This window comes from Colossoma macropomum, unplaced genomic scaffold (assembly GCF_904425465.1).
Source record: "Colossoma macropomum unplaced genomic scaffold, Colossoma_macropomum, whole genome shotgun sequence".
Taxonomy (NCBI): domain Eukaryota; kingdom Metazoa; phylum Chordata; class Actinopteri; order Characiformes; family Serrasalmidae; genus Colossoma; species Colossoma macropomum.
This window is the reverse complement of record NW_023494799.1, coordinates 17,335,459-17,361,430: the sequence shown is the minus strand read 5'-3', so window position 1 is coordinate 17,361,430 and position 25,972 is coordinate 17,335,459. Positions and strand designations below refer to the sequence as shown.

Below are 25,972 nucleotides of genomic sequence, written 5' to 3'. Positions count from 1 at the left end.
ACAGTGACCACCTGAGAGGCTAATGAGTTTAGAGCAAATATAAAGGATGTGAGATGTCACAAAGGTATGTGGGATACTGTATTTATAGTTACTTGAAGTGTAACAACAAGATGACCTCAGTGAGATGCTTCAGTTTCCTTCTGTTTGACTACTATTTTTGTCATTATTTAAACAACCACATAAAACCATTATTGATGACGTGTTATGCATTCTAACTCTCATTTCCAACAATGGCAGTGTACTGACGAGTGGAGTATACTTCTCCTTACAGACAGCCCAATACCTTTTCCCCTGACAAAATGCACTATAAAATATCATCTGCTATGAAAATCAGCTAATTATGCAGTCATGCCATCATTTCTTTAGATCTCAAGTTAAACTTTGAATACAACTCTTGTCTATTGTTGACAAGACATGGCCATACAGCTGAACCACTGCCTGCAAAAAAGTCTTTACTGCAAAGATTCAGCAAGTTATTCATTTTTAGGGTGTGCCATGAGAAATTATGTTAGAGAACATGATGACTCGTCAGGTAAAACACCTTGATGTTTATTGGAAAAAATAAACAAACTCAATAGATGAAACCTTTGACCAGACTCTCCAAACTGCAGGCACAGATGTTTCCCAAGGGCAACTTCCGTACACAGTGTAACTCAAAAGGAATTACTTAAAATGTACATTGTCATTAAAAAAAAAAAACTGCTCAGTATGTCCCTGTGAAGAATCCCATCACTAAAATTTGTGCTGTCCTTCTGATGTCCTTTGTAGCTGTGCCAATTTCCCATATCCACCTCGGGCGGGATCATAATCTTGTCTATATTCATCTCGAACCTGGAAAAAACAAACAGCACTGTGCATTTTCAAGAGTGAGCCAACTTCCCATAGCCCCCACAGAATCACACACTGACTGTATGTATCCCCAACATGAAGACATTCAGAGACAGCAGACATGCAAATCGTAATTATAAAAGTATACCTCTGTCAGTTTAACTAAACAAATGCAATGCTAGTAAAAATGAAAAGACTTAATTACATTCTTACCTGACCACCAGATTTGCCACGGCCATACTGTCGTCCCTCTTTGAAGCCAGCATCCCAATCTGTTCTAATAATCCTATCGTCCAGTCTCGTTCCATTAACAAATCTCATTGCGTGTTCTGCATCTGCTCGTGTGTAGTACCTTGCAGTTATATTAAGGATTATAATTAACTGAACTAGATGTAACCCATAACTCAGGAATTAAAAGGTTGTGCAATCCTTGTAGCTACATGTTCTGTGAGAACTTCATTCCACCACAATGTTCTTGCAAAGACATTTCTAATACCAACTTTAAGTAGGAATAATCTCAGTGGGTGCATAAAACTATTTTCCTCACTTCTTTCCGGTTATGATTTGTAAATCATTGAACTAAGTGATCAGATCACACAGCACAAATGTTATATCATGGGGGTCAGTGCACCCTTCAGAGCCCACTGCAATTTTATAGAGAAATTTTAAACAGTTTTCATGTGGAAAAGTTGGGGAATAGATCTCAAAGGCAAAGTTTATTAATCTTGCTATTGGGGCCCACTGCCTTGGTTAGTTTGATTTATTCCCAGTCTCAACACATTCAGTCCATCTAACGGAGAGCTTCATAATAAGTTAATGACATGGATCAGGTGTGTTAAGGCAGTGAATAGTTGAAAATGTGGCTGAATTTGAAATGGCACGTAACCACCCTACACAGTGCAATATGTGGATCTTAAAATAAAGGGCCCTAACCCAAACAATGCATGTGTCTTAAAGAGCCATTCTGGATTCAGCCATGTGTGCATAATTCTCTGCTGGACATCTAGTTCATAATTTTGGATGTAGAAGCCAATATTTCACAGCCAACAGTGCAATATAGGGAGTAGAGTTTCCATTTGAGATTCAGCATGTGGTCGGTGTAGGGGCTCCCACTGACAGGATTATGGGATGCAGCACATAAACACTCAAACACTGCTTTGAAGGGACGTAAAGCTACCGAGTGTACGTTCAATTGTGGTTTTGGACAGTAAATAAAGTAACTGTGCGCGGTAGACAGGCCACCACTGTGAAAAAAAAAATGTTTGCATGCCCTCGACAACTATTTCACATTAAACCCCTCTGAATGACTTATTTACATCTTAATCATGGAATTATGCAGACCTTCTGAAAAATTGGTGGAATTCCCCTTTAAGGGGTTGTGCGCTGAAGCTTCCAAACACTTCTCCACTGTATTGGCTCTTCTACCTAATGCTAAGAAAACAGCCATCAGTCTGTTATGTGGAATCCTGATTTCTCAGCTCAATATCTTTTTAAAGGCGTTAGGGGAAACGACCACTGACCAGGGACAAGCGTGTTTAAGTCAACTCGTTACTACAACATCCCTGAATTCAATGTAGAAGGATACTCCACGAAACAAAAGCCACACGCTGTTTTCTTGACCTTGTCGAGGCCAATGATGATTCTTTTGACATCGCCACATTTGGAGAACAGCTCATACACTTGTTCCTCTGTTGTGTAGAATGAAAGATTTCCGACGTAAAGCGTACAGCTTTGTTTTAGCAGCTTTTCTTGCTCATACCGATTCCCCTAAAAAAATAAAAGACACCAGAAATTATATTTTTAATGAATACGAATTTCAACTGCTAAACAATGCCTGATAAATATGCATGACCTGCTACCGCTAAGCATATCTAAAAGGGTCTCTCTAGTCATCGCTATCAAGCTTGGTGTAAATTTTTGTCTCGCTTGTTAATAGTACTTATTTTACTTGGCGACTTATCACGGTGTGGAATCACATCAAATGCTTAGATTTCCTATATTGTAAGAAGCACCAACACAAAAACTCAGGATAGCATACACTCAAGTCTAACATGCTCGTTAACCTAGCTACCTGAAGGTCCACAGTTTGCTAACAATTTCTCACGTAAAAATAAAACGATTTCCTAATACTTACCTTGAAATGCTGGTCTCTATATTGACTTATATCTATATATGAGTCGCTGAAAAGAGCGTTTAATTTAATAGACATACTGAGCGAGCAGATTAGTGACCAAATCCAAACAACAAACAAATGCTAACTAGCAAACAGTAATCAGCAGAATGGCTGCTTCTTCTTCGTTTGAATCTGCAGCTGATACCAAATGGCCTATATTACCAACACTGCCACCGCTGGCGCGACGGCTGCAGCTGCATACTGAGCTTATGTGGGCTTTTATTTTGAAAGTATACACATATTTAGATAATTTTCAGAGCTTGAGTAAATTTAGTCTTAGAACATTCTTCTTAGAAAATCGACCTAGTATGGGATAAAACATAGGGGGTGGGAGCGAACAGATGTGAAGGAGATTTGTAGATGTAGTATGGAGGCTTTTGTTACTTTTTTGTGTTTACTCGTGTGCGCCCTCTGTCAAGGCTGTTCGAGTCGGCTTCGGATTCTCGCACGTCTCCGGTATTCCTCATCCTAAATGGGGTGTTAGCAGCCGTGTAAAGCCGGCTCGTTGATGACAATATAATAGTTACATTGATGTGGATACATTTTTGTAGTTTTTTTCATCGACATTCCAAGAAATGTGCAACTAATTTGTCGAGAAATTCCATTTTTTGGTGGAGGTCGTTTGCTGTCAGGGCTGTGAGGGCTGCGGCAGTCACGAACACGTCCGTCTAGCCAGTGAGGGGAACTGTTCGGATAAACCATCTGTTAACACTGTCACAGCCTTGTTTTCTTCCCCTGCAAAGAGGAAAACCCTGATATTTTATCTAGCATAAAATATTTCCGTTACAGAAATGGCAACCGCATGATTGGACCAGAGCAGATTAAAGATGCGGAGCCGAAGCAATTCCGGAGTGAGGTTGGATGCGTTCGCTAGGCTTGTCCAAGAGACAATCCTGTGCCATCAGGTCAGTTTAAGCAGGCTTTAAGCTCATTTATAGCGGACCTCGATGTAGTATGATTAAACTAAGGGGTCTGAACAGAGCAGGTTAAATGTCAGTAAGTAATGGTTATCACTGTCCAACGCTAGCATGAAAACAGAGAAGTCACCAACTGGGGGGATTCTGATAGCATTGACCTAAAAATAAACAAAGCTCGAACAAAGGTCACCTTTAAATAGTAAAGGGCTAAGAAAACATTTACATTATCTGCGCCTCTGAAATTCCTTGAGAAGCTGTTTGTGTCACACAGCTTAGGCCCTGTTTCAGACAGTGTTGCTCAAAATATAAATTATTTAAAGATCCTTGAAGAAAAGTTAATGTGTTTCTGTGGATCTGATGTTTCAGCAATGCTTCTGGACACCTTGCCCTATTTTCCTACCTAAATTAACATCTAACGCAGCAGGGTTGGATAAACCTTGTCTGTGCAGACTGTCATGTATTGATTATTGGCTATGAAAGAGAAACTGAGATGCAGAACATATTTCTATTGTGCATGAAAATCATTATTAATTGATTTTAGGAATCCATGTTATTTTACACTTTTTATAATGTTGAACTTTGCCTCCATAACATCACATTTTCAGAAGTAATCTGGTTCAGTTCATATTTTCTGCTTTCTACTTACTGTATCTTAGTCAATCAATAGTGACCACTCCTTGTCTGTGCTCTGCAGAATCCAGTGACTGGTCTCCTGCCTGCCAGTGAACAGCAGAAAGATGCCTGGGTCAGGGACAATGTTTACAGCATTCTGGCAGTGTGGGGCCTTGGAATGGCTTATCGCAAGAATGCCGACCGTGATGAGGACAAGGCCAAGGCCTACGAGCTCGAGCAGGTCTTTAAATTTGTCACATGGCCTGTCATTGAGCTGCAGTGTACTTTGAAGGGTACAGTGGAGTGCACTGCAGTTCAGTGAAATATTCAGATGTAAAAATATCGGTGACACAAATACCTTACTGCATATTTCCTGCCCTCCCACAATATTGCATATTAAATGTGCTTGGACATTTCACAGAGCGTGGTCAAGCTGATGCAAGGATTGCTGCAGTGTATGATGAGACAGGTAAAGTTAACCAATCCTATTCTTGTCATTAAGGGATCTGTAAGTGATTGCTGTTGTGGTGACTACACAATTTTGCTACAGTATATTGTGCCCTAGAGTTGTTTTTATGCTTTGTTTGAGCACATATGCATGGAACTGCACGTACTTGTCTATGTGAAGCTGGCTGAGCATGTGTATGTTGCTACAGGTGGCAAAGGTGGAGAAGTTCAAACACACGCAGAGCACCAAGGACTGCCTGCATGCCAAGTACCACACTCCCACCTGTGCCACTGTGGTAGGGGATGACCAATGGGGTCACTTGCAGGTAGACGCCACCTCACTGTACCTGCTGATGCTGGCGCAGATGACGGCATCAGGTGAGCAGAGGCCTGTACGTGTGGTGGTTAAAGATGTACGTATATGTGTATTTATTACTTATTTTTATAGAGAACAAAATCTACAAATCAACTGTGATTTGAAAATCGACTGTAAATGTAGAACATTCATATTTTCCATAATAAAAGGATCAACAGCCTGGATCATCAAAAGCATCTAGGCTGGTTTAGCCTAGTTGTTACAAATCACAGTAAAGGGTGAGCAATATAATGATAACATTTTAGTTTTATCATGTTAAATTACATCACAATATGCTTTTCTGTGTATATTTTCACTTTTGTCTGTACTTTAAGAACACAACTGCATGTATCGTAAAAAGACATACTAGTTATTGAGAGTCTTTAAACAATTACAATTGTATAATGACTGTGTAGCAGCAAGCAGCTAATAGGATGTTATCTTATTATTACACTATTACATATTATAACATATCATATTTTACTAATTTATTTATCTTCTTTTTAAAATATGGCACTACAGTTTTGCCATTTTGGCATTTTGTCTGGTCCAGTGTATTCAAGTATCTCCGAACCTTAGTTACAAGCCCATTTCCAAAAAGTTGGGACGCTGTGCAGAATATAAATAAAAATAGAATGCAATGATATGCAAGTCATGTAAACCATATTTTTAAAGGAAGATACTACAAAGACAACATATCAAATGTTGAAACTGAGAAATTTTATTGTTTTTTGAAAAGTAAATGGCAATTTTGAATTTGATGCCAACAGCACGTTCCAAACAAGTTGGAACAGGGGCATGTTTACCACTGTGTTTCATCACCTCTTCTTTTAACAACACTCTGTAAGCATTTGGGAACTGATGAGACCAATTGCTGTAGTTTTGAAAGAAATGTTTTCCCATTCTTCTTTGATAGAGGATTTCAGCTGCTCACCAGCTCACTCACAAGTCTCCTTTGTCATATTTTCCATTTCATAATGTGCCAAATGTTATCAGTGGTGACAGGTCTGGACTGCAGGCTGGTCAGTTCAGCACTTGGACTTGTTTAATATGGAGCCATGATGTTGTAATACATGCAGAGTGCGGATTGGCATTGTCTTGCTGAAATAAGCAAGGCCTTCCCTAAAAACATGTCGTCTGGATGGCAGCATATGTTGCCAAAACATGTATATATCACTCAGCATTAATGGTGCCTTCACAGATGTGCATGTCACCCATGCCATGTGCACTGATGCACCGCTATACCATCATGAATACTGGCCTTTGAACTGTGCACTGAAAGCAAGCTGAGTGGCCTTTAGCCCAAAGGACACAGCATCCATGATTTCCAAAAAGAATTTCAAATGTTGATTCGTCAGACCACAGGACACTTCCCCTCAGTCCATTTTAAATGAGCTTGGGTAGATCTCATACATTTTTAAAGACATACCAATTCTTTAAATGTGCTTGGACAAATCAAGAAGACAGGAGTGAGTGAGGATACACAAGTGCATCCTCTGCGGAAGTCTTTTTTGTTGTAGCATGTAGGCTTGTGGTACAATTTGTCCACCATAGCCTTGTGTAGTGACTCAATGATTACAGTTACAGTGGGATGGCACTGTGAAACGATTAAACTTTATTATAGGTCTGCGCATCATATCTAACCTGGATGAGGTGGCGTTCATTCAGAACCTGGTGTTCTACATTGAAGCTGCATATAAAGTTGCTGTAAGTAAGACCCTGAACATTGATTTCTGAGCACACTGTGCTTTTTCTTAACTTGGTAAAGAACCATATGCTTATTACTGTGTAGGATTATGGCATGTGGGAGAGAGGAGACAAGACTAACCAAGGAATCCCAGAGCTAAATGGGAGCTCTGTTGGAATGGCAAAGGTAGGAAGAGTGTAATTAAGATCTACTGATTTGCTTGCAATACACTTTACAAACATTGTGATGTACATAAGCAATTGGACAATAAAGGGACTGTTACATTGTGTGAACATTGCATTAAGGTTACATTAACTTATGTTAAGGAACTTTTTTTTTCTTCTTCTCTAAAGTTACCCCAGCTAAAGTTACGACAGCAGTGATATGCTCTTTCATATATTGTTAGGCTGCACTGGAGGCCATTGATGAGCTTGATCTGTTTGGAGCTCATGGAGGCCCCAAATCAGTGATTCATGTTCTACCAGATGAAGTGGAGCATTGCCAGGTAATACACTGAAGATCTGGATAGATTCCAAACTTATTCCAAAGCACCATCATCTTTTGCCTTTAAGCAAACAAAAATGGGAAATAAACTGAAAAATGATAAAGTTAAAGGGAAAAGGCAAAGCTTCTGTTTTCATTTAGCAAACCTTTGCGCTTATTCCCATCCTACTTATAAATGGTCCTCTCTACATATGATTGCAGTCTATCTTGTGCTCTATGCTGCCTCGAGCCTCAACCTCTAAGGAGATTGATGCTGGTCTGCTCTCAGTCATCTCCTTCCCTGCTTTTGCAGTCGAGGATGCTGACCTGGTCAACATCACCAAGAGCGAGATCATCTCTAAACTGCAGGTACTGTGCAAGAATTGCTTTTGCATTCTATCTTTTACACCCTTCATTATATTAATGTTGGACATGTGTAAAAAGGTAGTCTTATGAGTCTGGCAAGCTAAAGGTCTAAGTCAACTTCCCTTTTCTGACAAGTTGATTGAGCCAAATTTAGGTGAAGGTAGTCAAAAATAAAGCTTCTTTGTATAAAGAACTGTATAAATCAACAAATTATAATAATTCCAGGGACGTTATGGGTGCTGCCGGTTTATCAGAGATGGGTACAGGACCCCGAAAGAGGTAAGTCTGTTTACTTATAGTGTAGGTTAGAGAAAAGTGCCGTACTTTAGCACACAGATAGGAGATAAGCGCTTTGTTTCAGAGAACGACAAGAGTGCTCTTAGGCGGAGTCAAACAGCACTGTAAAAATCAACATGGCCCACTTCCCTTTGATCTACTAAGCCACTATATAGATCATATTTTTTCATAGGTCATATTTTCGCACCTACCAACCATGTTTAACGCGCTGATTTCATGATTGTGACAGGACCCTTCTCGGCTTCATTATGACCCAGCAGAATTGAAACTGTTTGAGAATATTGAATGTGAATGGCCAGTGTTTTGGACTTACCTTATACTGGATGGCATTTTCAATGGGGATCCTGTACAGGTATACATATTATCCTTTGACTGCATTAATGCTTATTTATTGTTTATTTAACAGTTAGGCAGTAGAGTTCTTTAGCTTTCAGGGATGTGCACAATGGCCAGTTTCATCCACAAGTGGGCAGTATGTTATCACTGACATAAGTGTTACCATGCAGGTGCAGGAATACAGGGAGGCTCTGGAGGGCATCTTGATCCGAGGCAAGCATGGCATCAAACTAGTGCCTGAACTTTATGCCGTACCGGCTGACAAGGTGAGTGAGAATAACAGTTCTTTTTTGGAGTACCTTTGGTTACAGCTCTCAGTGTGGTTCAGTTCACTCTCTTATAACTGTTTGTGCATATGTAGTAATGATCCTGACCTTAACATGATTAAATGCGTTTGAGATTACTTGGATCGTGAGATTCAGAAAATGCAACAAACTACTAAGACTGAAACTGAAATCAAGTCTCCCAAAACAGAATTGAAGCTGTAATAAAGGTAAATGGTGAACCCACTAAACGCTGAAAAGTTTGCTCTTGTATTTAGTTGTTGTGGCTTTTGTAAAATTTTCTGTTAAATACATGATTTCTGCATTTTTTTCTGATGCTGAAAAATGAAATTGTACTTAATGGACGTTTTGACTGGAAATCAGTGTAAATGGTTCTTTTCCTGTGGAAAGTCCCAAAACAGATCACTGATCATTATACAAACTTTTCAGTCTTACATTACCCCTGTCCCAACTTTTTTATATTGTGTTACAGGCATCAAATTTGGCTTTAATTTGGCTAAAATGTATAAATTCAATTTGGCTAAAATGTATAAAGACGTTGATAAGATAAAATATTAAATATCAATCCTTTGTGCTGTTTTTAATTACGTACCTCTAAAAGACAGTGTACAAATCACTGCTTTTGGTTTTTATTTGCATTTTACCTATTTTTACAACTTTTCTGGAAGAGGGTTTGTACGCAATAAATAGATTTTTATAAAAAACAAGATAGGTGTTTCTAATAATGTGGACAGTGTATGTGTTTACCAGTGATAAACTAAACTGAACTGGTATAACTAAATCAGCATGCCCAAATCCTGCAACAGAATTAAGTCTGTGCAGCTCCATCCTTCGTGTATAATTACCAAACCAGTGCTAAAATACAATATAATTAACATGACAAAGGTAATATGAATGTTTTCCCTCATGCCTCAGCGGTATGGTTGTGTTTCAGGTTGAAGATGAGTACAGGAATCCCCACAGTGTGGAACGGGTGGCCACAGGCCAGCTCCCTCACATGTGGGGACAGTCTCTTTACATTCTGGGAAGCCTGCTAGCAGAGGTACAGTAGCTTAATCTAAACATTACTGTCAAACCTCAACCCCTTATTAAATGTGGATTTGTTCGTTCCTTTCCTCAGGGATTTCTTGCACCTGGCGAGATAGATCCTCTAAATAGAAGATTCTCCACAGGGTTCAAACCAGATGTTGTAGTCCAAGGTAAGTGAACATGTGGACAGAAAGCAAGTAGATAAACTAATTCAGTCAGAAAGCATGTTTGCTGTTTGTTGTTATCTTTAAGCTTGGAGCAGGTTTTACAAATTCATGTTTTTCTATTTAGTGAGTGTAGTAGCAGAGTCAAAAGAGATCCAGGGGCTGCTGAGGGATTATGGGGTAGATGTCCAGACTGTATCAGAAGTTCTGCCCATCCGTGTCATGCCGGCTCGTATCTTGAGTCACATCTACGTCAAGCTGGGTAAAGATTCATTACACTCACACACCTCCTCCTTGACCCATCTTCTATAAGCAAAGGATGTGATGTAACTAATTGAACATCTAAGGTATCATGCTCAAACCACTTGTTTCCGTTGTTTATTATTCATTGATTTGTGCAGGAAACTGCAAGAAGCTGAATTTGACTGGACGGCCATACCGGCATATTGGTGTTTTAGGGACCTCCAAGTTCTATGAGATCAGAAATCGTACCTACACCTTTACCCCACAGGTGTGGATTTTTATGCTGTTTAGCCTTATTAAACCCTCTAAGGCCAATGCACACACACACACACACACATCTTCTAAGCCGTTTATCCTTCTGGGTCGCAGGGGGAGCTGGAGCCTATCCCAGCAGTAAGGTCAATGCATATAATGCAATAAGTATACTCTTTCCCATTAACAGTATAGCTAAACATATGAGAACACCTGTTCATCACACCTATATGAACTTGTTAAACATTCCTTTCTAAAACCATGGACATTAATATAGCCCTCCCACCTGCAACTGTAACAGCCTCAGTGCTTCTGGGAAAGCTTTCCACAAGATTTTGGAATTGTGTCTGTGGGAATTTTTGCCCATTCCGTCAAAAGCGCATTGTGAGGTCATATTTGTCTAAAATGTGCAGCATTAATGTTACCCTTCACTAGTACTAAGGGGCATACCCCAAACCCTGAAAAAGAGCCCCAGACCATTATCCCTCCTCCACCAGACTTTTCTGTTGGCATTGTGCAGTTTTGTAGGTAGCATTCTCCTGGCATCTGCCAAACCCAAATTTTTCCAACAGACTGCCAGATAGTGAAGCATAATTCATCACTGAATATGTTTCTGCTATTCCAGAGTCCAGCAGGGGTGTGCTTTACATCACCTAGCCACTGCTTGGTATTGCACAATGTGATTCTAGGCTTGTGTGCAGCTGCTCAGCCATGGAAACCCATTTACTGAAACTTGTGATGCACAGTTCTTGTGCTGCTGTTGCTTACAGAGTTTGGAACTCTGTAGTGAGTGACACAACAGAAGATAGGGAATTTGTATGTGCTACATGCTTCAGCACTCAGTGACCCCGCTTGATGAGCTGTTTCTCATGAACACTTCCATTTCACAATGATAGCACTTACAGCTTATGTTTGTTTTATAGAGTGATAGAAAATGTGCTAGCACACAGAAAGCTCCAATTCCATATATTTGTACCTGTTTACTATGGCCAGCACGCATGCGAACCAACTACTCTGGGTGCATTATTGATTCTAAGAGAATGAAGTCTTCTGAATTAATTAATTTTTCTGAATGTATTTCAAGTTAGTTGACTTACTCGGGGAAGAGTAATTTGCAAGTTGTTTTTGGTTGTAATTGTTGTGATGTGATACTACAAGATTTGTAGACCATTTTTCATCCAGACATTAGGTTCCACCACCCAGCCTATTATAAAAAGCAAGAAGCAATAGTAGAAATACAGAGTAAAATCCATGATGCTTCCCTTTCTTCTCTGTAGTTCATTGATCAGCATCATTTCTACCTGGCCCTGGATAATCAAATGATTGTGGAGATGCTGAGGACTGAGCTGGCTTACCTCTCTTCCTGTTGGCGGATGACTGGCAGACCCACACTCACTTTTCCTATCACACGAAGCATGCTGGGTAACAGTAAAAACAACTGCTCATACATAATACACAGTAGCATACATAAAATATCTTAAGCAAAGCTATGAAATGAGAATGGATTAGGATTTCTGCTTTTTATTGGTATAGTGGACGATGGTGAAAGCATTGACCCTTGCATCCTGTCCACCCTACGAAAGCTTCAGGATGGCTATTTTGGTGGAGCAAGGTCAGAAACTACAGAAAACAGTGAATAGTAGTACAGAGTAGTAGTGAATATAGTTTAATGTTTTCAAGTGCTAATGCTTCACTAGTGCTTGATCTAAAATACTTAATGGTGTCCCTGCTGTGTAGAGTGCAGATGGCGAACCTGTCCACTTTCCTCACCACCTCCTTCCACACCCAGCTCAGCTTCATGGACGCTGACCCTGATGAGAACCTTTTGGATGAGGAGGATGATGATGATGATGATGATGATGAAGATGAAGACAATGAAGAGACAGAACATGTTTTTTCCCCCTCTGGTAGTCCTCTTCACTCTCTATTAATACAAACTGATGTAATGCCTGTTTAAATTCCTGTGCACAAAAAGTGCTTTTTTGAAGGTTTGTGGTGATTTTATTGTTGTTGTTGTTTAGAAGATTCAAAAGGCATAGAAGATTCAAAAGATGTGCTTGATGAGTACCTTACACAGCTCCTGCAGAGTACAGCCACAAAGTCACATCTCCCTCCCATTCAGAGGGGACAGCACCATGTTTTCAGTGCTGAACACACCACCAGGGACATCCTGACTCTTATGGCTCAGGTTCAGGGCCTCAACATGCCTAGTAAGCCCAGAAGACTCTAAATTATCCATTCCTGTTTATTTCCCTAGATTCCTTTCGGCATGCCTTACATATTTGATCTGTTTTGTATCCCCTTGATCATTCTGTGATTTGATGATGAGTTTTGTAGCCTCAAAATGAAAAGTATTCCTAGTGGGGTTCTCCTTTAATTAGGAAGGAGAGATGTTATTGAACAGACCACAGCAACAAGACAGAGCATGTATTAAGTATTTTGGAATGCACATGTACGGTACTGTGCAAAAAACAGAGACCGTTCTTCATTTATTTAATGTCCAGTTAAAACTACCGTTAAGTACAATTTATTCATTTTTCAGCACCAGAAACATGCTTTTTTACATTTCCATTGCTTGCTTCCAGTTTTCAAGATATATTCAGGTATATTGCAGATAAATCTATTGTTCTAAGAACACAAGCAGCTTTTTTTGATTTGCAGATTTTCTTCTTTTTTGTCTTTTTACTTTTCTCGGTAACTGCTTCTTGAGAATTACACATCCTCTTAGACCCATAGCGTTTTCTTCCTGCAGTGGAATGGCACAGAGACAATTTTTTTTTGTTTGTCTTAAGCAAGAATGAAACTTGATTTTCTCTAAAAGTTGAAGCTGTGTGTCTGAATGGTGACAGTGTTGGTGGTCTACCAGGTATGTTGTTAGGAGTCCCAGTTTCTCTATATATTTTTATAATTTTTGAAACAGTTTTGGAAATCCCTGGTTTTTCTCTTATTTTCTTTTAACTTTTCTCTTCTTTATGCAAGTAGATTACCCTACATCCAGTTTCCTTAGAAATATCTGCTTACACAGAAGCCAGAACCACTAAATATAATATAAAAATTTTCAGCATTAAGTGTGTCCACCCTTTGCCTTTATTATAGCTGCTATTCTTTTTTGGAAGACTTGGATTCAGTTTCAGTTTTTGTAGCTGGTTGCATTTTCTGATTCTCACAATCCAAGTAATCCCAAATGTATTCACTGAATTTTAAGACAGGACCCTGGGGTTCCCACTCCATTGTTTTAAGAACACCTACAGCTTCTTTTTGTGATTACCAAATGTTCTACTTTGCTTTTCTCAGTAACGGCTTTTTGGCAGCTACACATCCTTTCAAATCCATAGGGTGAGTCTTCACACAGGAAGAATGGACGAAACATTTGTGTGGTTTTTCAGATATGAAACGAGATGAGCTTTATTATTTCCTTGTAATGTCAGAGGCATGCAAATCGGTTGCAAGTGTGAAGTGGCTTGATTTGGGGCAATCCAATAATCATTGTCTAAGCAGGCAGGGGTCAAAACTCAAGCAGATAAAATAAGAGGAATATCCATAGTCAAAATTCAGTTAGACAAGCAGGGGTCAAAAAACACCAAAGACCAACACAAACTAAAAAGGCTTAGTACTCAGGCTGAGACTGCAAACGAACAAGGAAAGCAAAGAGGTATAGATGTGAGTTTAAATGAGTCAGGGATGAGCTGCAGGTGTGAGAAATTGAGTAAGTGGAGCCAGGGTGTAGCAGGAAAAGAAAAAAAAAGCATGTGGCCTAGCGGTGTGCAGTACTGTTTATCTGATGGTGACAGTTTTAGCGGTCCACGAGGGCTGCGTTTAGCCCCAACAAAACATAGCAAAATGTCTGTTTTATTTGAACAGAAATGGTGGTGCGTTAAACACTCTTAACTATGACAGCTGAAAGGTCGGTCTTGGTGTGCTTGTTCTATAGCTTGTTCTATATATATATATATATATATATATATATATATATATATATATAAATAATAATAATAAACTTTACAATACTTACGACAAACGTCTTCTAATGTCTTTAATTGTTGCGAACACCAAGCTGTAGTGGCTGTATTTGTAGAGGACTTTTGTAGAATCCATTGTTTGCACTGCCTTATTAATAAGGTGGGGTTTATGTACACATTGCTGCTGATTGAGTAACACCTCTGACACCCTTCAAATGAGAGAAAACATACCTCAAAGGTTTTGAAATTGAACGTGTCCCAGGTCTTGCGTGCTTGTTAGGAGTCCCATTTTCTTACTATCTTTTTATAAATTTTTTTAACAGTTTTGAAAACTCGTTTTTTTTTTTCACTTTTGCCTTTAACCTTCTTTTATGCAAGTGGATTATCATAAATCTAATCTCCTCAGAAATATATGTTAAAAAATGAATAGCTTGTACTTGATGGCCATTTTGACTGGAAATTAAATAAATAAAGGGTGGTCTATGACTTTTGCACAGTACTGTATGGTTTATTTTCAGAATTATTGTTGTTGACTCCAAAGCTATCGGACATATCTCCTTTCCTTCTTGCCCCTTGTTGTCTCTCAGAGCCATCTATGTACTTACCTGTGACTCCCATCATGAACAAGCACAGGAAGTCCCTGAACCTGCTGGAGGTCCCACACCCTCAACACCAAGGTCCTCACCAACACAAGGCAAGTCTCAAGCCGATACTTGACCTCAGTGTTGGGCTCAGTTTGGGGAGGGTGTCATTACTCCAAATTTTCTTCACGCTGGAGAATTTCTTCATCACTATGTCACTTACCAACACTCACATTGTGATGAACAACAATTATTGCTGGGTCTGTGGCATGTCTAATGCAAAAAACACCCATGCAGGTCATGAAGTGCATTTTGTGCAATGATCTCATCACTGCATTTGATAAAACATGGTTACAGGTAATAAGTGCATTATGCATTTGCTGAAGAAGTAAAGCGTGTAATTATTTCATGTAGCAGTTTGCATCTGTAGAAACAAATTGTTATTGGAACCATTCTGTATAAATAAAGAAGATTTTTAAGAAAATTTTGAAACAGGAAATAATATGACTGGGAGTGGATAGCTTTCACATTTGGTGTGGTCAGCACATGAGCAACCAGTTTTATGTACTGTTTTGGCTTTGAAAACAACTTTCACACTTCACCAAATGTATTAAACTTTTGGTGCAAATGGCCTTGAGTCTGAAAAAAAAAAAACTCAAGCATGAAAATTACAAAATTGGCTTGTCCCAATTATTCCATAATTGCCTAATTTCAGTTCTATAAGCTAACCATAGTAATTTTACACAATTGTTAGTTTACACAGTCATACGTTTACATCACAACAATTAGCATGTGAATGCATTTTCATCAGTTGGGTTGAGGACAAATGACATGAATTAAAAAAAGCAGAAAGTGTGTTTATTGAGACACGTCATGGATCTTACAACAAAAATGGATCTTACCAACAAAATAATTAAGACAGACGTTCCATATCAGAGTACGATCTTGGACTTTTATTTGTTTTTGTGTGCAAATGCATCACTAGACTTCTAGTGTTGACCTTCACTTGCCCCGTGATGCGCATGGAAACACAGACTTCGCTGCTCTGGTCAGTCAGCTGAAGGAATGCCCAACATTACAGGACCAAGCTGACATCCTCTATATTCTCTATGCAATGAAGTAGGCATTCACACATATTTATATAAATTACTTAAAATTATTGAAACATTTTAATCATTTATTATTATGATTTGGTGCTGACAATGTTTTTTAAATGATTTTCTCTCTCGTTTGTTTGGTATTTGTGGTGACTAGGGGTGCAGACTGGGTAGTGAGTATATCTGAGCAGTGTGGAGCCACAGTGCGCTCTTTGCTAGGAGAGCTCTACATTAAGGCCGGAGCGAGTCAAGAATGGGGACTCATTCGTTACATCTCAGGCATTCTGAAGAAGAGGGTAGAGGTCTTGGCTGAGGTAAGAAAAGACTTGTCAAGCTTTTTAAAGAAATACTTCAACATCTGTATGCTGCTTTTGCATTTGTGTAGTTGATTGCTATAGACAGTTATTTTGTCATGCGTCTCTGTACTTCAGCACCTGTCCACTGGCTTCTATTGTGTTTAATGTTAAAGTTTTTTCTTTTTTGTGAACCTTTTTTTTTAATACTGGACAACCCATACTTGAGACTTGATATTTGTTTGGAATGAAATCTTGAAAGTGGTGTCCAGGGTGCCCTTAGATAGAGCTTAAAATTAAACAGCTGGTGATTGGGAGTTTCTGATGCCTTATAAATGTTAAATGTAGAGATGAAACGATATTAAAATTTCATATCACGATTATCATGACCAAAATTATCACGATTATCGGTATTATCGCGATATTGTTCAAACGTTTTGAAAAGTAAAATAAATACTGATACACAAACTGAAACTCGTTTCACCAACTTTTATATTAACACAAATAGAATTGGCAGCAATATGCACTTTTTGTTTGCATAAACATTAAAAAATAAGGTCAATACATTTTTAGTATTACTTTTGTATTACTTACAATACTTGTAATATTCTGTAAACAAAAGAATAGCAAATGTATTATTATTTCAGTTATTATTATTATTATTATTATTATTACTGTTATTCTTCTTCTTCTTCTTCTTATTATTATTATTATTAATTACAATAACTAGGGATTTCCCTGCATAGAGAATTAAATCTCGACCAACTCTGAGGTGGGTCTTAATGGAAAATTACTACTTCTAAGAAGTGTTGCACTCGGGGGATTTCTGTCCGAACTGCAACTGCAGCATTATTATGCCGTTGTGGCGCTGAACCCCTAATCAATACAGTGCACCAGGAAAAACAGCCAAAATCACAGAGGAATTGCATGACCACCTTCACCTGTGGAGCTGCTTCTCTAAAAGCATTTTAAAACTAAAACATAACTGAAAATTAACGCACATCTGAGCTGCGGCAGAAACACTCCTGAAGTTTAATCTCTGAAACTCTGCTTTTCCTAAAAGCAGCACACAGCGTTTACTCGCGCGAGGTCCCGTCTCAAAGCACACTATCTTCCCTATGTAGTGCACTTCGTGGATCATGAAATAGCAAATCCTTCACCCAAAGAGTGCGTGAAACGTTCGACTAAGTCATCTATCATCAACATTAACAACAGGTTACAAATCCCCTATTTAAAACTCTAACTGCTTGTTAATGATGATCTTGTTTGTTTGAACAGTAGCACACTATGTAGGAGACACTGAGTGATTTGAGACGGTGTTATTCTCAGACAGTAAACACTGCAAGCGAGACGAGAAAGGGGAGCTGTGCAGATTGAACCTCTGCAGCGTCTCGTTCCAGAGCTCGTGTGACTGTTAACTCAGAGCTCATTTTGACTCTGGACTCATTTGGACTCTGCTCCACAGAAATGTGTTAAAAGCTTTAGTTTCGATTCACAGTTGATTCACCGATTGTTTTTCTTTTTTTTGATGCTAAAAGCTTCATTTTATATGATTAACGAACCATAAGCATAGGTTAAACCACACAAACCGTGACATTTCTTCTATTTCGAAGTCCCCACAGACTTCTACGTTAAAGTTAACCTTGCATTCTCTAAAAAGTAGCGGGTGGTGGTCGCGAAATAACTCGTAAAGTTTGATGTGTTGCCCCCTTTCGCCGCTATTTTCTTTCGGCATGTTCTGCAGACAGGGTGGTCATCTTCAATTAACTTTCCTTCTGCATCCTTATAAAACCCAAAATATGACCAAACGTCAGACTTGGTCTTCTTAGAAGGCTGAAATATCTCCGAATCTCCGAGTTAACGATACTTTAAAGTTCAAACGGCACTACTAACCGTCATTAATTTTACCACGGTTTACCGTGAAACCAGTAACCGTTTCATCTCTAGTTAAATGTTAAAGTCACCTCCCAGTTTGCTGCTTAAATTACCAAATCCTTTTCTCATTGATTTTGTGTACTAAGTCCAGAACAATATATTTTTGCAACCAAGAGTATGTGTATGAAACAAAACCTTTGGCAGGGCTATTTAGGCTCAATCCCATTTCTTTCTTTTTACCCCTACCCCTTGTTTTTGAGCGTCACCTTAACCCTTTGGAACTGAGTTACAAGAGGTAGTGGTTGAAATCTTGCCATACGAAATGGGACAACAATAAAATTAAAAAAAAAAATAATAAAAAACATTGCTTCACTAACAGGCTATTAGCTGCTCTGTAGGTGACCCGGCCCGTCTTCAGTGATGGCAGAAAAGGGTAAAGTTCAGTAACCTCACTGCTGGGCTTTAGTTACATTTAGGGCATCATATGCCTTCAAAGAGGGGGTATAAGACAATTATTTATTAGCGCCCACCGCTAATTCTTTGGTGATACGAAGCTGAAGTCAGCTATTCACCAGCTTCTTGTTCGAAGTTTCCAGTTCCACCTTATTAAATGGTGCAGTAGTTAGAGTCTGGCGCTTCAGGCATCAATACTGCTGGACTATTTAAGGTGGAACGGGAAAGTTAGCTAGCTAGCTACCGAGACATTAGCGTGCTATTAGCGATTTTTTATGTTGAAAAGACATTAAACTAAGATAATACAATGGTTATCGTAATTTTTAACAAAGAAAATACTTACATTTGTGGGTTTCTTTGGTCGCTTGCGCAGCCATCTTGCCGTTTATATTTTCTCATAACACTCAGTTTGGAGTGAGCCTCTGAAAAACCTCTGTTTGGAGGGCCGTGTAGCCCTAACACTTCGCCCTACCCCTCCATCTCAACAAAAATTGGGACACCCTAACCCTAGACATGAACGCGCAAAACACAGGGCTAAGGGCTAAGTGGTAGGGGCGAGGGGGGAAATGGGATTGAGCTTTAGTATCTGTTACATAACTGGATGAGTTTTCAATCCTGATCCACAAGGAACCCCATATGCTTAAAGTGCAGCCTGTAACCTCAAATAAAGAAAAAATGATGTTCCTATATCAAACAAAAGACAAAGGTCTTGAAAACTACAGACCCCTTGTAAATTTGCCGAGAGCATTAATACCCTTCAATGCCCATTGTTTAGATTCAAAGGGTTTGTTACTTGACTTGATATCTCTGTTATGCCACAGAGGTGCATGAACATGCCCTTTGAGGTTGCACCTAATTTGTTTTTCAGTCGTTCTGAAATTGGCTATTGTGTGAGCTATAAAGGGGCCAAAATGAAGCGCACATTTACTGTTTGAAATATTAGAAAACAGTGAATCTGGAAGTCTACTGGGATGAATCAGTACTTCCTCCAAATTCCAAGAGACAGCTGGTGAAGGGTTCCATGTTGTTAATGGACATAACTGGAAAGACTGGTGGTAAAGTCTGTGGCAGTGTGGCAGGGACAGTCTCCCTTTGTGTTGGGAAACTGCAGAGAAATAAACCATATCCATGGTGTTTACCATTCCAAATATATTTGCTCAGCAAATATACCTTGTTCCAATAACCGAATGGTGGTGGTAATGGAATCATCATACTGACAAAGTCAATACGAGTTACGATATATGTGTTAGTGGAATTTCTGTTATTTTATAGTACAGTTGAAGATACAGTAAAAGTTACTGTTTATGGTAATTGTCTATATGCTGTAGATAAAGCAAACAGAAGTTGAAAACCGGTGGAGTGTCCCTTTAAGGGCCAGTCCACTGTTCTTAGCTCCTTGCATGTGAAACTGCCATTCATTTGTTAAAAGTGATATGAAAATCAGTATGTGTTTCGTCTTTAGGCTTGCACTGATCTGATCTCCCATCATAAGCAGCTGACAGTGGGTCTTCCTCCAGAGCCTAGAGAGAAAGTCATTACAGCGTGAGTGTGCCCCTCTCTTCTGATCCAAGACTTACTTGCCACTATGTGGAAAAATAAAACTTATATGGGATGTCATCTAGTCTTCTGCTTCTTTCTTCATTATTTATATCATTTTTTCTTCCATTATTTATTTTTTAGTCCTCTCCCACCTGAAGAGCTGAATAATTTGATATATGAGGCCAGTGGCCAGGATATTAGCATTGCTGTACTTACACAGGTAAAGCTAAGACATTGAAATGATCACTAAATTGAATATATGCTGACATTAATACTATTAGTATCTTAGTTTCTCTCTGTTTCACAAAACCCAGTTCCTTTATAAAATAGATGAGTGTTTACCTCATGGTTGTTATGCCTTTACTTATCATAGGAGATCATGGTGTATCTGGCCATGTATGTGCGTTCTCAGCCGGCACTGTTTGGAGACATGTTGCGTCTGCGAATAGGCCTCATTATGCAGGTGATGGCTACCGAACTGGCCCGAAGTCTACACTGCTCAGGTAAGGATGGCTAGTCCTGTGATATTGCTGACAAGCTGTTGGTCTCCTTTTTCCTCTGCCTCTGTGAAATACTTGCCCTCTGTTATTTTCCTGATCAGGTGAGGAGGCATCAGAGGGGCTGATGAACCTCAGTCCGTCTGACATGAAGAATCTACTGCATCATATTCTAAGTGGGAAAGAGTTTGGAGTGGAAAAGAGCAGTAAGTCTGATTGCCTAAAACACACAGTCTGTCAGGCTTTTATTCCCTTCAATCAGTCAATTAAAAGTGACAGAAAGGAAACTTTGCTGTCTTTATTATGTATCTCTAAAATGCAGCACTGAAATAACTAATATTTTTATTATGTAAGTAAGTTTACTTACTTTAATAAGTAAAATCCTTTAAAATCTAGTCATTAGATTTAATATTTTTATCGTAAGATTTTTAACTATTAAAGGTCCTATATCCTACTTTATTCTTGCACTTCATTTTTTTTTTGAGTGGGATGATTAGAAACTTTAGCACTGTTTATGTACTACACCACATTCTTTCATTTTGATAAAATAAGGAAAATTTAGTTTTCCACAAAATGGGGCCTTTGGAACTGAAGAGATCGTTTATTCACTCTAGTCCTTGGCATTTTACTTGTTTAAAATAATTTTATACAATGAAATTAACTTTTTTCCATTTGCAGACTATTCTGGTTGTCTAAGCAAAACTACCAGATAAAAACTAAATAAAAGTATTTTACACTGGTAAAAACATGATAGAAATAGATTAAATAATGTTCTTACAAAACCTCATAATATTAGATGTATTTGCTGGATTTAAGATGATTTCTCTTGTTAATATATCATTGTTGCAGGAAGTGAACATTCTCTTTTCTGGTATCTCATACTTAACCTCTCTGTGTTGTGTGTAAGTGCGGCCACTTGAGTCCACAGCTACCAGCCCAGCTATCTCCATCCATGAGCTTGGACATACAGGGGCTACCAAAACAGAACGTACAGGCATCAGGAAACTGAAGAGTGAAATCAAACAGGTGAGAGTCAGTTATCTTTTTAAGGAAGTGCACAATACAATTAAATTTTAAACGCAAATTAAACTCAAATTTCAATTTGATCATTTTTTGTGTTTCTATGCTGTAAATGACCATAGACTTTGTTTTGCTTCCAGCTTGACGACTCCAGACCAATAAGCGTGGGTTGAGTTTGTAAAAGAGATAAATTATGGGCATGTGTGTTTAGATACCATAGAGCTTACATACATACTTAATCAGCTTGTTCATTCATGTCTTAAGTATTATGGCGATCAAATACACCAGAGATTTCATATTCCAGTCCTGGAGGGTCTCTGCGTGGTTTAGTTTCCCTATTTCAAAAAACCCTATTCAATTATCAAGTCTTGTCAACTCAAATCAGGGAAACTCCAACCTGTGCAGTATTGTGGCCAACCAGGATTTGAGTGTGAAAACCTTGGTATGAACCATGCTGAATGCCTATTCTTTAACATTTACTACCCATTTCAGTTCATGTACATGGTGACTGTTTTCACCCAGCTTTTTGAATGTTTTGCAGTGTGATTTGCTCATCCAAAACCTCCCCCCTTCCTGCTGAACATTTGACCTCCTTGTAATTCAGAACCCCTGTGTTTAAAGCAACCCTGCCCTACTTTTCTTACATTTGATTTGAAATACACTAATGTGGATGGTCAAGTCCAGTTCAGAATGATCCCGAAGAAGCACTCACATTCCAACAGCATTTATTCATCATCCCTTTTGTCCTTTTCTGTCCGTACATTCTGCTTTCTCTCATAGATCTTTACTGGCAGTCATTCCATCAGCAGCAATGTCACATCCCCCCGCTCCACGGTAATCCTGTTACCCATGCCTTTCTCCTCATGCCTCATTCTTATTACATCCATGACAACTTGGTGACATGACTTGCAAAGTGCTACATTCTTGGGTGGTCATACTTATATGTGGATGCATAAGATAAACTTGTTACAGTGATGTTCTTCCACTCACGACAAACATCAACTTGCTGCATCATAATTTGTGTTCTCTGTTTCTGCCTACTTAATATAATATTTGCATGGAGTTTGATGTTAGCAGACTAATCCTTGTTTTATATGCCAGCAGTCCACAAACAGTGGGATGACAAATTAATGGAAACATTAGATAACATGGATATATTAGCTATTATATTTGTGCTTATTGTATTAGCTTATGTATTTTTTCCTTTTAACATTGGTGTTGTTTTTTAGACCTGCACTAGACTGGCAAACAGCACATTATCTTACGTTATTCATATTAAAATGAGAAATTACATTTTGAAATTGAGCTTTATTCACTCAACGTAGGACTACTTTTTGATTAGCTGTTTCCATTATTTTGTCTTCCTGTTGAATTAACAATCACATATAAGTACTAATTTTATTTTGTGTTTCTGTTTCTGCTTGTCTATACACAGAGGTGCAGCAGCCCTTCCACCCCCAGTGGCATCCTCTCTCCAACAGGTACAGGTGACTCACGGCTACAGTGGGAGGAGAGGCAGGGTCAGTGGCTGAGGAGACGCAGACTGGATGGGGCCATCAACAGAGTGCCCATGGGCTTCTACCAAAAGGTCTGGAAGATTCTGCAGAAGTGCCATGGCCTGTCTATTGCTGGATATGTACTGCCCTCCTCTACTACTCGAGAGGTACAGGAACTGCACCCTCATTCTTACATTCTTTCAAAAGCACTAAAGGTTTCATGCCTATGTGCATTTCTACGTTATTACAGATGACAGAAGGGGAGATTAAGTTTGCTGTCCATGTGGAGTCTGTACTGAACCATGTTCCTCAGCCGGAGTACAGACAGCTGTTGGTGGAGGCCGTCATGGTGCTTACCCTGGTGGCTGATATGGAGATATCCAGCATTGGAGGAATCATTCAAATCGACCGTATAGTTCACATGGCAAATGATCTTTTTCTGCAGGATCAGGTGCACCTTATAGATCTTTCAGTAAAGATACTAAAAGTGATCAAGTTTCTGCCTCAGTTATACTCAGTTTTTCAACCTAATCTCTATCTGCATCACTGAATCTGTAGTGCATGGTCATTTTCCACAGACAATAATTCCAATTTGTTTCTCCATGCTTAGAAAAGAATCGGAAATTCTTTTACTCTAAACCATTATAATACAATTAAAATTTTTATTCATGGGAATCACCAGAGTCCTGATAAGTGAATTCGCAGTCAACAGATTTTGAGTTTCTCTGTAAGGAAGCAGGTCAAAATTGGAGTCCAAGCTAATCGACCATGCACTACAGATTGTCAGATCGAGTTTACATTGAAAAATCTTGGAAATTTACTTCAGTATTTAGAAATGCTGTACATATTAATTTCATTGGAAGCTTATATGCCAAGTAATTCATCCCCCATTGGGTTGCAGAAGTCCAGTGGGGCCAATGAGTTTTTCCTGGAGAAGGACCCAGCAACAGGAATTTGCAACTTCTTCTATGATAGTGCTCCCAGTGGCAGCTATGGCACTATGACCTATCTATCAAAGGCCGTGATTACATATGTTCAGGACTTCCTCCCTAACACCAGCTGTCTGATGCAGTAAGGAAAGCAGCTCAAGGAATGTGATGGCTTTACCACTGACCATGGACCCGTTTCGTTAATGGTAGCCTCAACTTCCACACAGTTATGCTGCACAGTAAACCTGGTGTCCTGTCAGCTGCAGAGGGCAGACTGTACCAACAGCAAGGATGTGGTTTGAACTCTGAATATTCCAAATTACAAAGAAAGTGAATCACTGGATTTGGACCACTGTATAACACATACTGGTAACTGCTAACTGATTTTACTAAATAGCATGTGAGATTCTATTATAGAAATTATATTATATTTATTTTAGATGGTCTGCCTAAGTGAATTAATCTGTTATTTTAATATTTAATAATTTATAATTTTATTCAAATAATTCTAAGTTTGTCCAAATAATCATAATATATTATCAAATATATGCAGAATGTTTAGCTACTAATAACAAAGATAATATTAGGAAAAAAATATATCCCATTATTTCCATACTCTTTTGTGGGCTTATTATGAATGTAGGTAATTTTTGTTTTAGCTCAATGAAACACTGTAAATGTAAAACTGAATCATAAGTTTGCTTTGTGTGAGCCTGTTACTTTGTGAAGTAATACACCAACGGTAATAGTATGAATGGTACAAAATGTTTTAAATACACACTGTAGTTGAAGCATGTTTACAGACAAATCTAAAACCAGCTATGAACATGTACTGTAACACACTTACTTTGAGCATTTCTTAAATATTAAGAGATTTTGAGGGGAACAAAACAAATGTATGTGGAACAATATGTTTTTTTTTTTCTCCAGCAGACAACATGAACATCCTAGCTCTAAATCTGTAGGGCAGGAAGGGAAACAGTTTGTTGTTTTTCATTTTTATTTTACATTTATCTACATTATACTTGAACTTTCTGAGAGAGTGGTGGTGCTCTAACCAGTGCCTGCAGGGCCTGCGTGGAGAAGCAGCATCAGGGTGAGAGCACTGATCTATGATCAGTTTTCCTCTTGGCTAGAAAACAAAACAGCTCCTTCTCTGAAAATAGCACTCCTACTGTGAAATGCTTTAAAAACAATGCCACAGTTCTGGGAATAGACAATGCTGCAATACTTCAATTTCTTTTGGTACTTTCGGTTCTTTGATCTAATCTAGTAATATTTAACTACATTAAACTGATAGTGTTCAAGGTTCTTCAAAAACCTGACTTTGTTTATCCTTATGTTTTTTGTGAGTCAGTGGCTTAATAAATCAAGCATGTTTGGCAGTAGCAGAAAATAGTTTCTTCTCTTTAACAGTTGTAAAATGTTGCCTTTGATGGCTGGTACTGCTCTGCACCCATCAGAGCTCATTAAAGGGTCTTGACATTAGGGCCTGACGAGTATATTGATTGGCTGATAATATTTACATTTACTTTTACATTTATGCTACTCAGACACTACCAGAAAAAAGGCAGTGCTGATACCTACAAAGAAAGATACAGTATTAAACATAGCATAAGAGCAATACAATACATTTCAATAAGTACTTAGATTTGTGCTCATTTAAGTGCTGTACAAAAACTGGATCCTTAGTCAACGTTTGAAGACCATGAGAAAGTCTGCTGTTCGGACAGCCAGTGGAAAACCAGTGAAGGGAACGC

At 38.7% G+C, this 25,972-nt stretch overlaps 2 protein-coding genes across 4 annotated transcripts; one reads left to right on the top strand and one right to left on the bottom strand.

The window, feature by feature from the left end:
- Positions 1–520: 520 nt before the first annotated feature.
- ncbp2 (nuclear cap binding protein subunit 2) lies at positions 521–3,141 on the bottom strand. Its single transcript, XM_036587052.1, has 4 exons — positions 2,963–3,141; positions 2,414–2,595; positions 1,042–1,180; positions 521–831 (listed from the first exon to the last, which is right to left on the bottom strand). The coding sequence occupies exons 1-4, from the start codon at positions 3,035–3,037 to the stop codon at positions 733–735; spliced, it is 495 nt and encodes a 164-aa protein (XP_036442945.1). The 5' UTR covers positions 3,038–3,141; the 3' UTR covers positions 521–732.
- A 217-nt stretch (positions 3,142–3,358) lies between these two features.
- Positions 3,359–25,600, top strand: phka2 (phosphorylase kinase, alpha 2 (liver)). 3 transcript variants are annotated; one of them, XM_036587048.1, is made up of 32 exons: positions 3,360–3,676; positions 3,791–3,906; positions 4,613–4,771; positions 4,952–4,999; positions 5,187–5,355; positions 6,957–7,039; positions 7,125–7,205; positions 7,426–7,524; positions 7,725–7,871; positions 8,094–8,147; positions 8,395–8,517; positions 8,672–8,767; positions 9,720–9,827; positions 9,906–9,984; positions 10,106–10,240; positions 10,380–10,489; positions 11,751–11,895; positions 12,007–12,085; positions 12,211–12,380; positions 12,495–12,683; positions 15,020–15,126; positions 15,999–16,132; positions 16,268–16,424; positions 20,194–20,273; positions 20,412–20,490; positions 20,644–20,773; positions 20,872–20,973; positions 21,675–21,793; positions 22,568–22,621; positions 23,223–23,450; positions 23,534–23,734; positions 24,185–25,600. In XM_036587048.1, exons 2-32 carry the CDS (start codon positions 3,829–3,831, stop codon positions 24,356–24,358), a joined length of 3,717 nt encoding a protein of 1,238 aa, XP_036442941.1. In that variant the 5' UTR covers positions 3,360–3,676; positions 3,791–3,828; the 3' UTR covers positions 24,359–25,600. The 3 variants fall into 3 exon arrangements, with proteins under 3 accessions (XP_036442943.1, XP_036442941.1, XP_036442942.1); XM_036587050.1 differs by lacking the exon at positions 22,568–22,621 and adding an exon at positions 21,928–21,951 and having other exon boundaries at positions 3,359–3,906; XM_036587049.1 differs by having other exon boundaries at positions 3,360–3,906; positions 12,498–12,683.
- The last annotated feature ends 372 nt before the right edge of the window (positions 25,601–25,972 follow it).

What these genes read in the sequence shown, in the direction of transcription:
- ncbp2 (XM_036587052.1), bottom strand. Translation starts at nt 3,037, where the DNA reads ATGTCTATTAAATTAAACGCTCTTTTCAGCGACTCATATATAGATATA. An exon ending in ATAGAGACCAGCATTTCAAG is followed by an intron (nt 2,596 to 2,962) that starts GTAAGTATTAGG and finishes TTATTTTTTTAG; the next exon opens with GGGAATCGGTATGAGCAAGA. An exon ending in TGTGGCTTTTGTTTCGTGGA is followed by an intron (nt 1,181 to 2,413) that starts GTATCCTTCTAC and finishes TATAACTGCAAG; the next exon opens with GTACTACACACGAGCAGATG.
- phka2 (XM_036587048.1), top strand. Translation starts at nt 3,829, where the DNA reads ATGCGGAGCCGAAGCAATTCCGGAGTGAGGTTGGATGCGTTCGCTAGG. An exon ending in AGATCATCTCTAAACTGCAG is followed by an intron (nt 7,872 to 8,093) that starts GTACTGTGCAAG and finishes TAATAATTCCAG; the next exon opens with GGACGTTATGGGTGCTGCCG. An exon ending in GTTTGGAGTGGAAAAGAGCA is followed by an intron (nt 20,974 to 21,674) that starts GTAAGTCTGATT and finishes GTTGTGTGTAAG; the next exon opens with TGCGGCCACTTGAGTCCACA.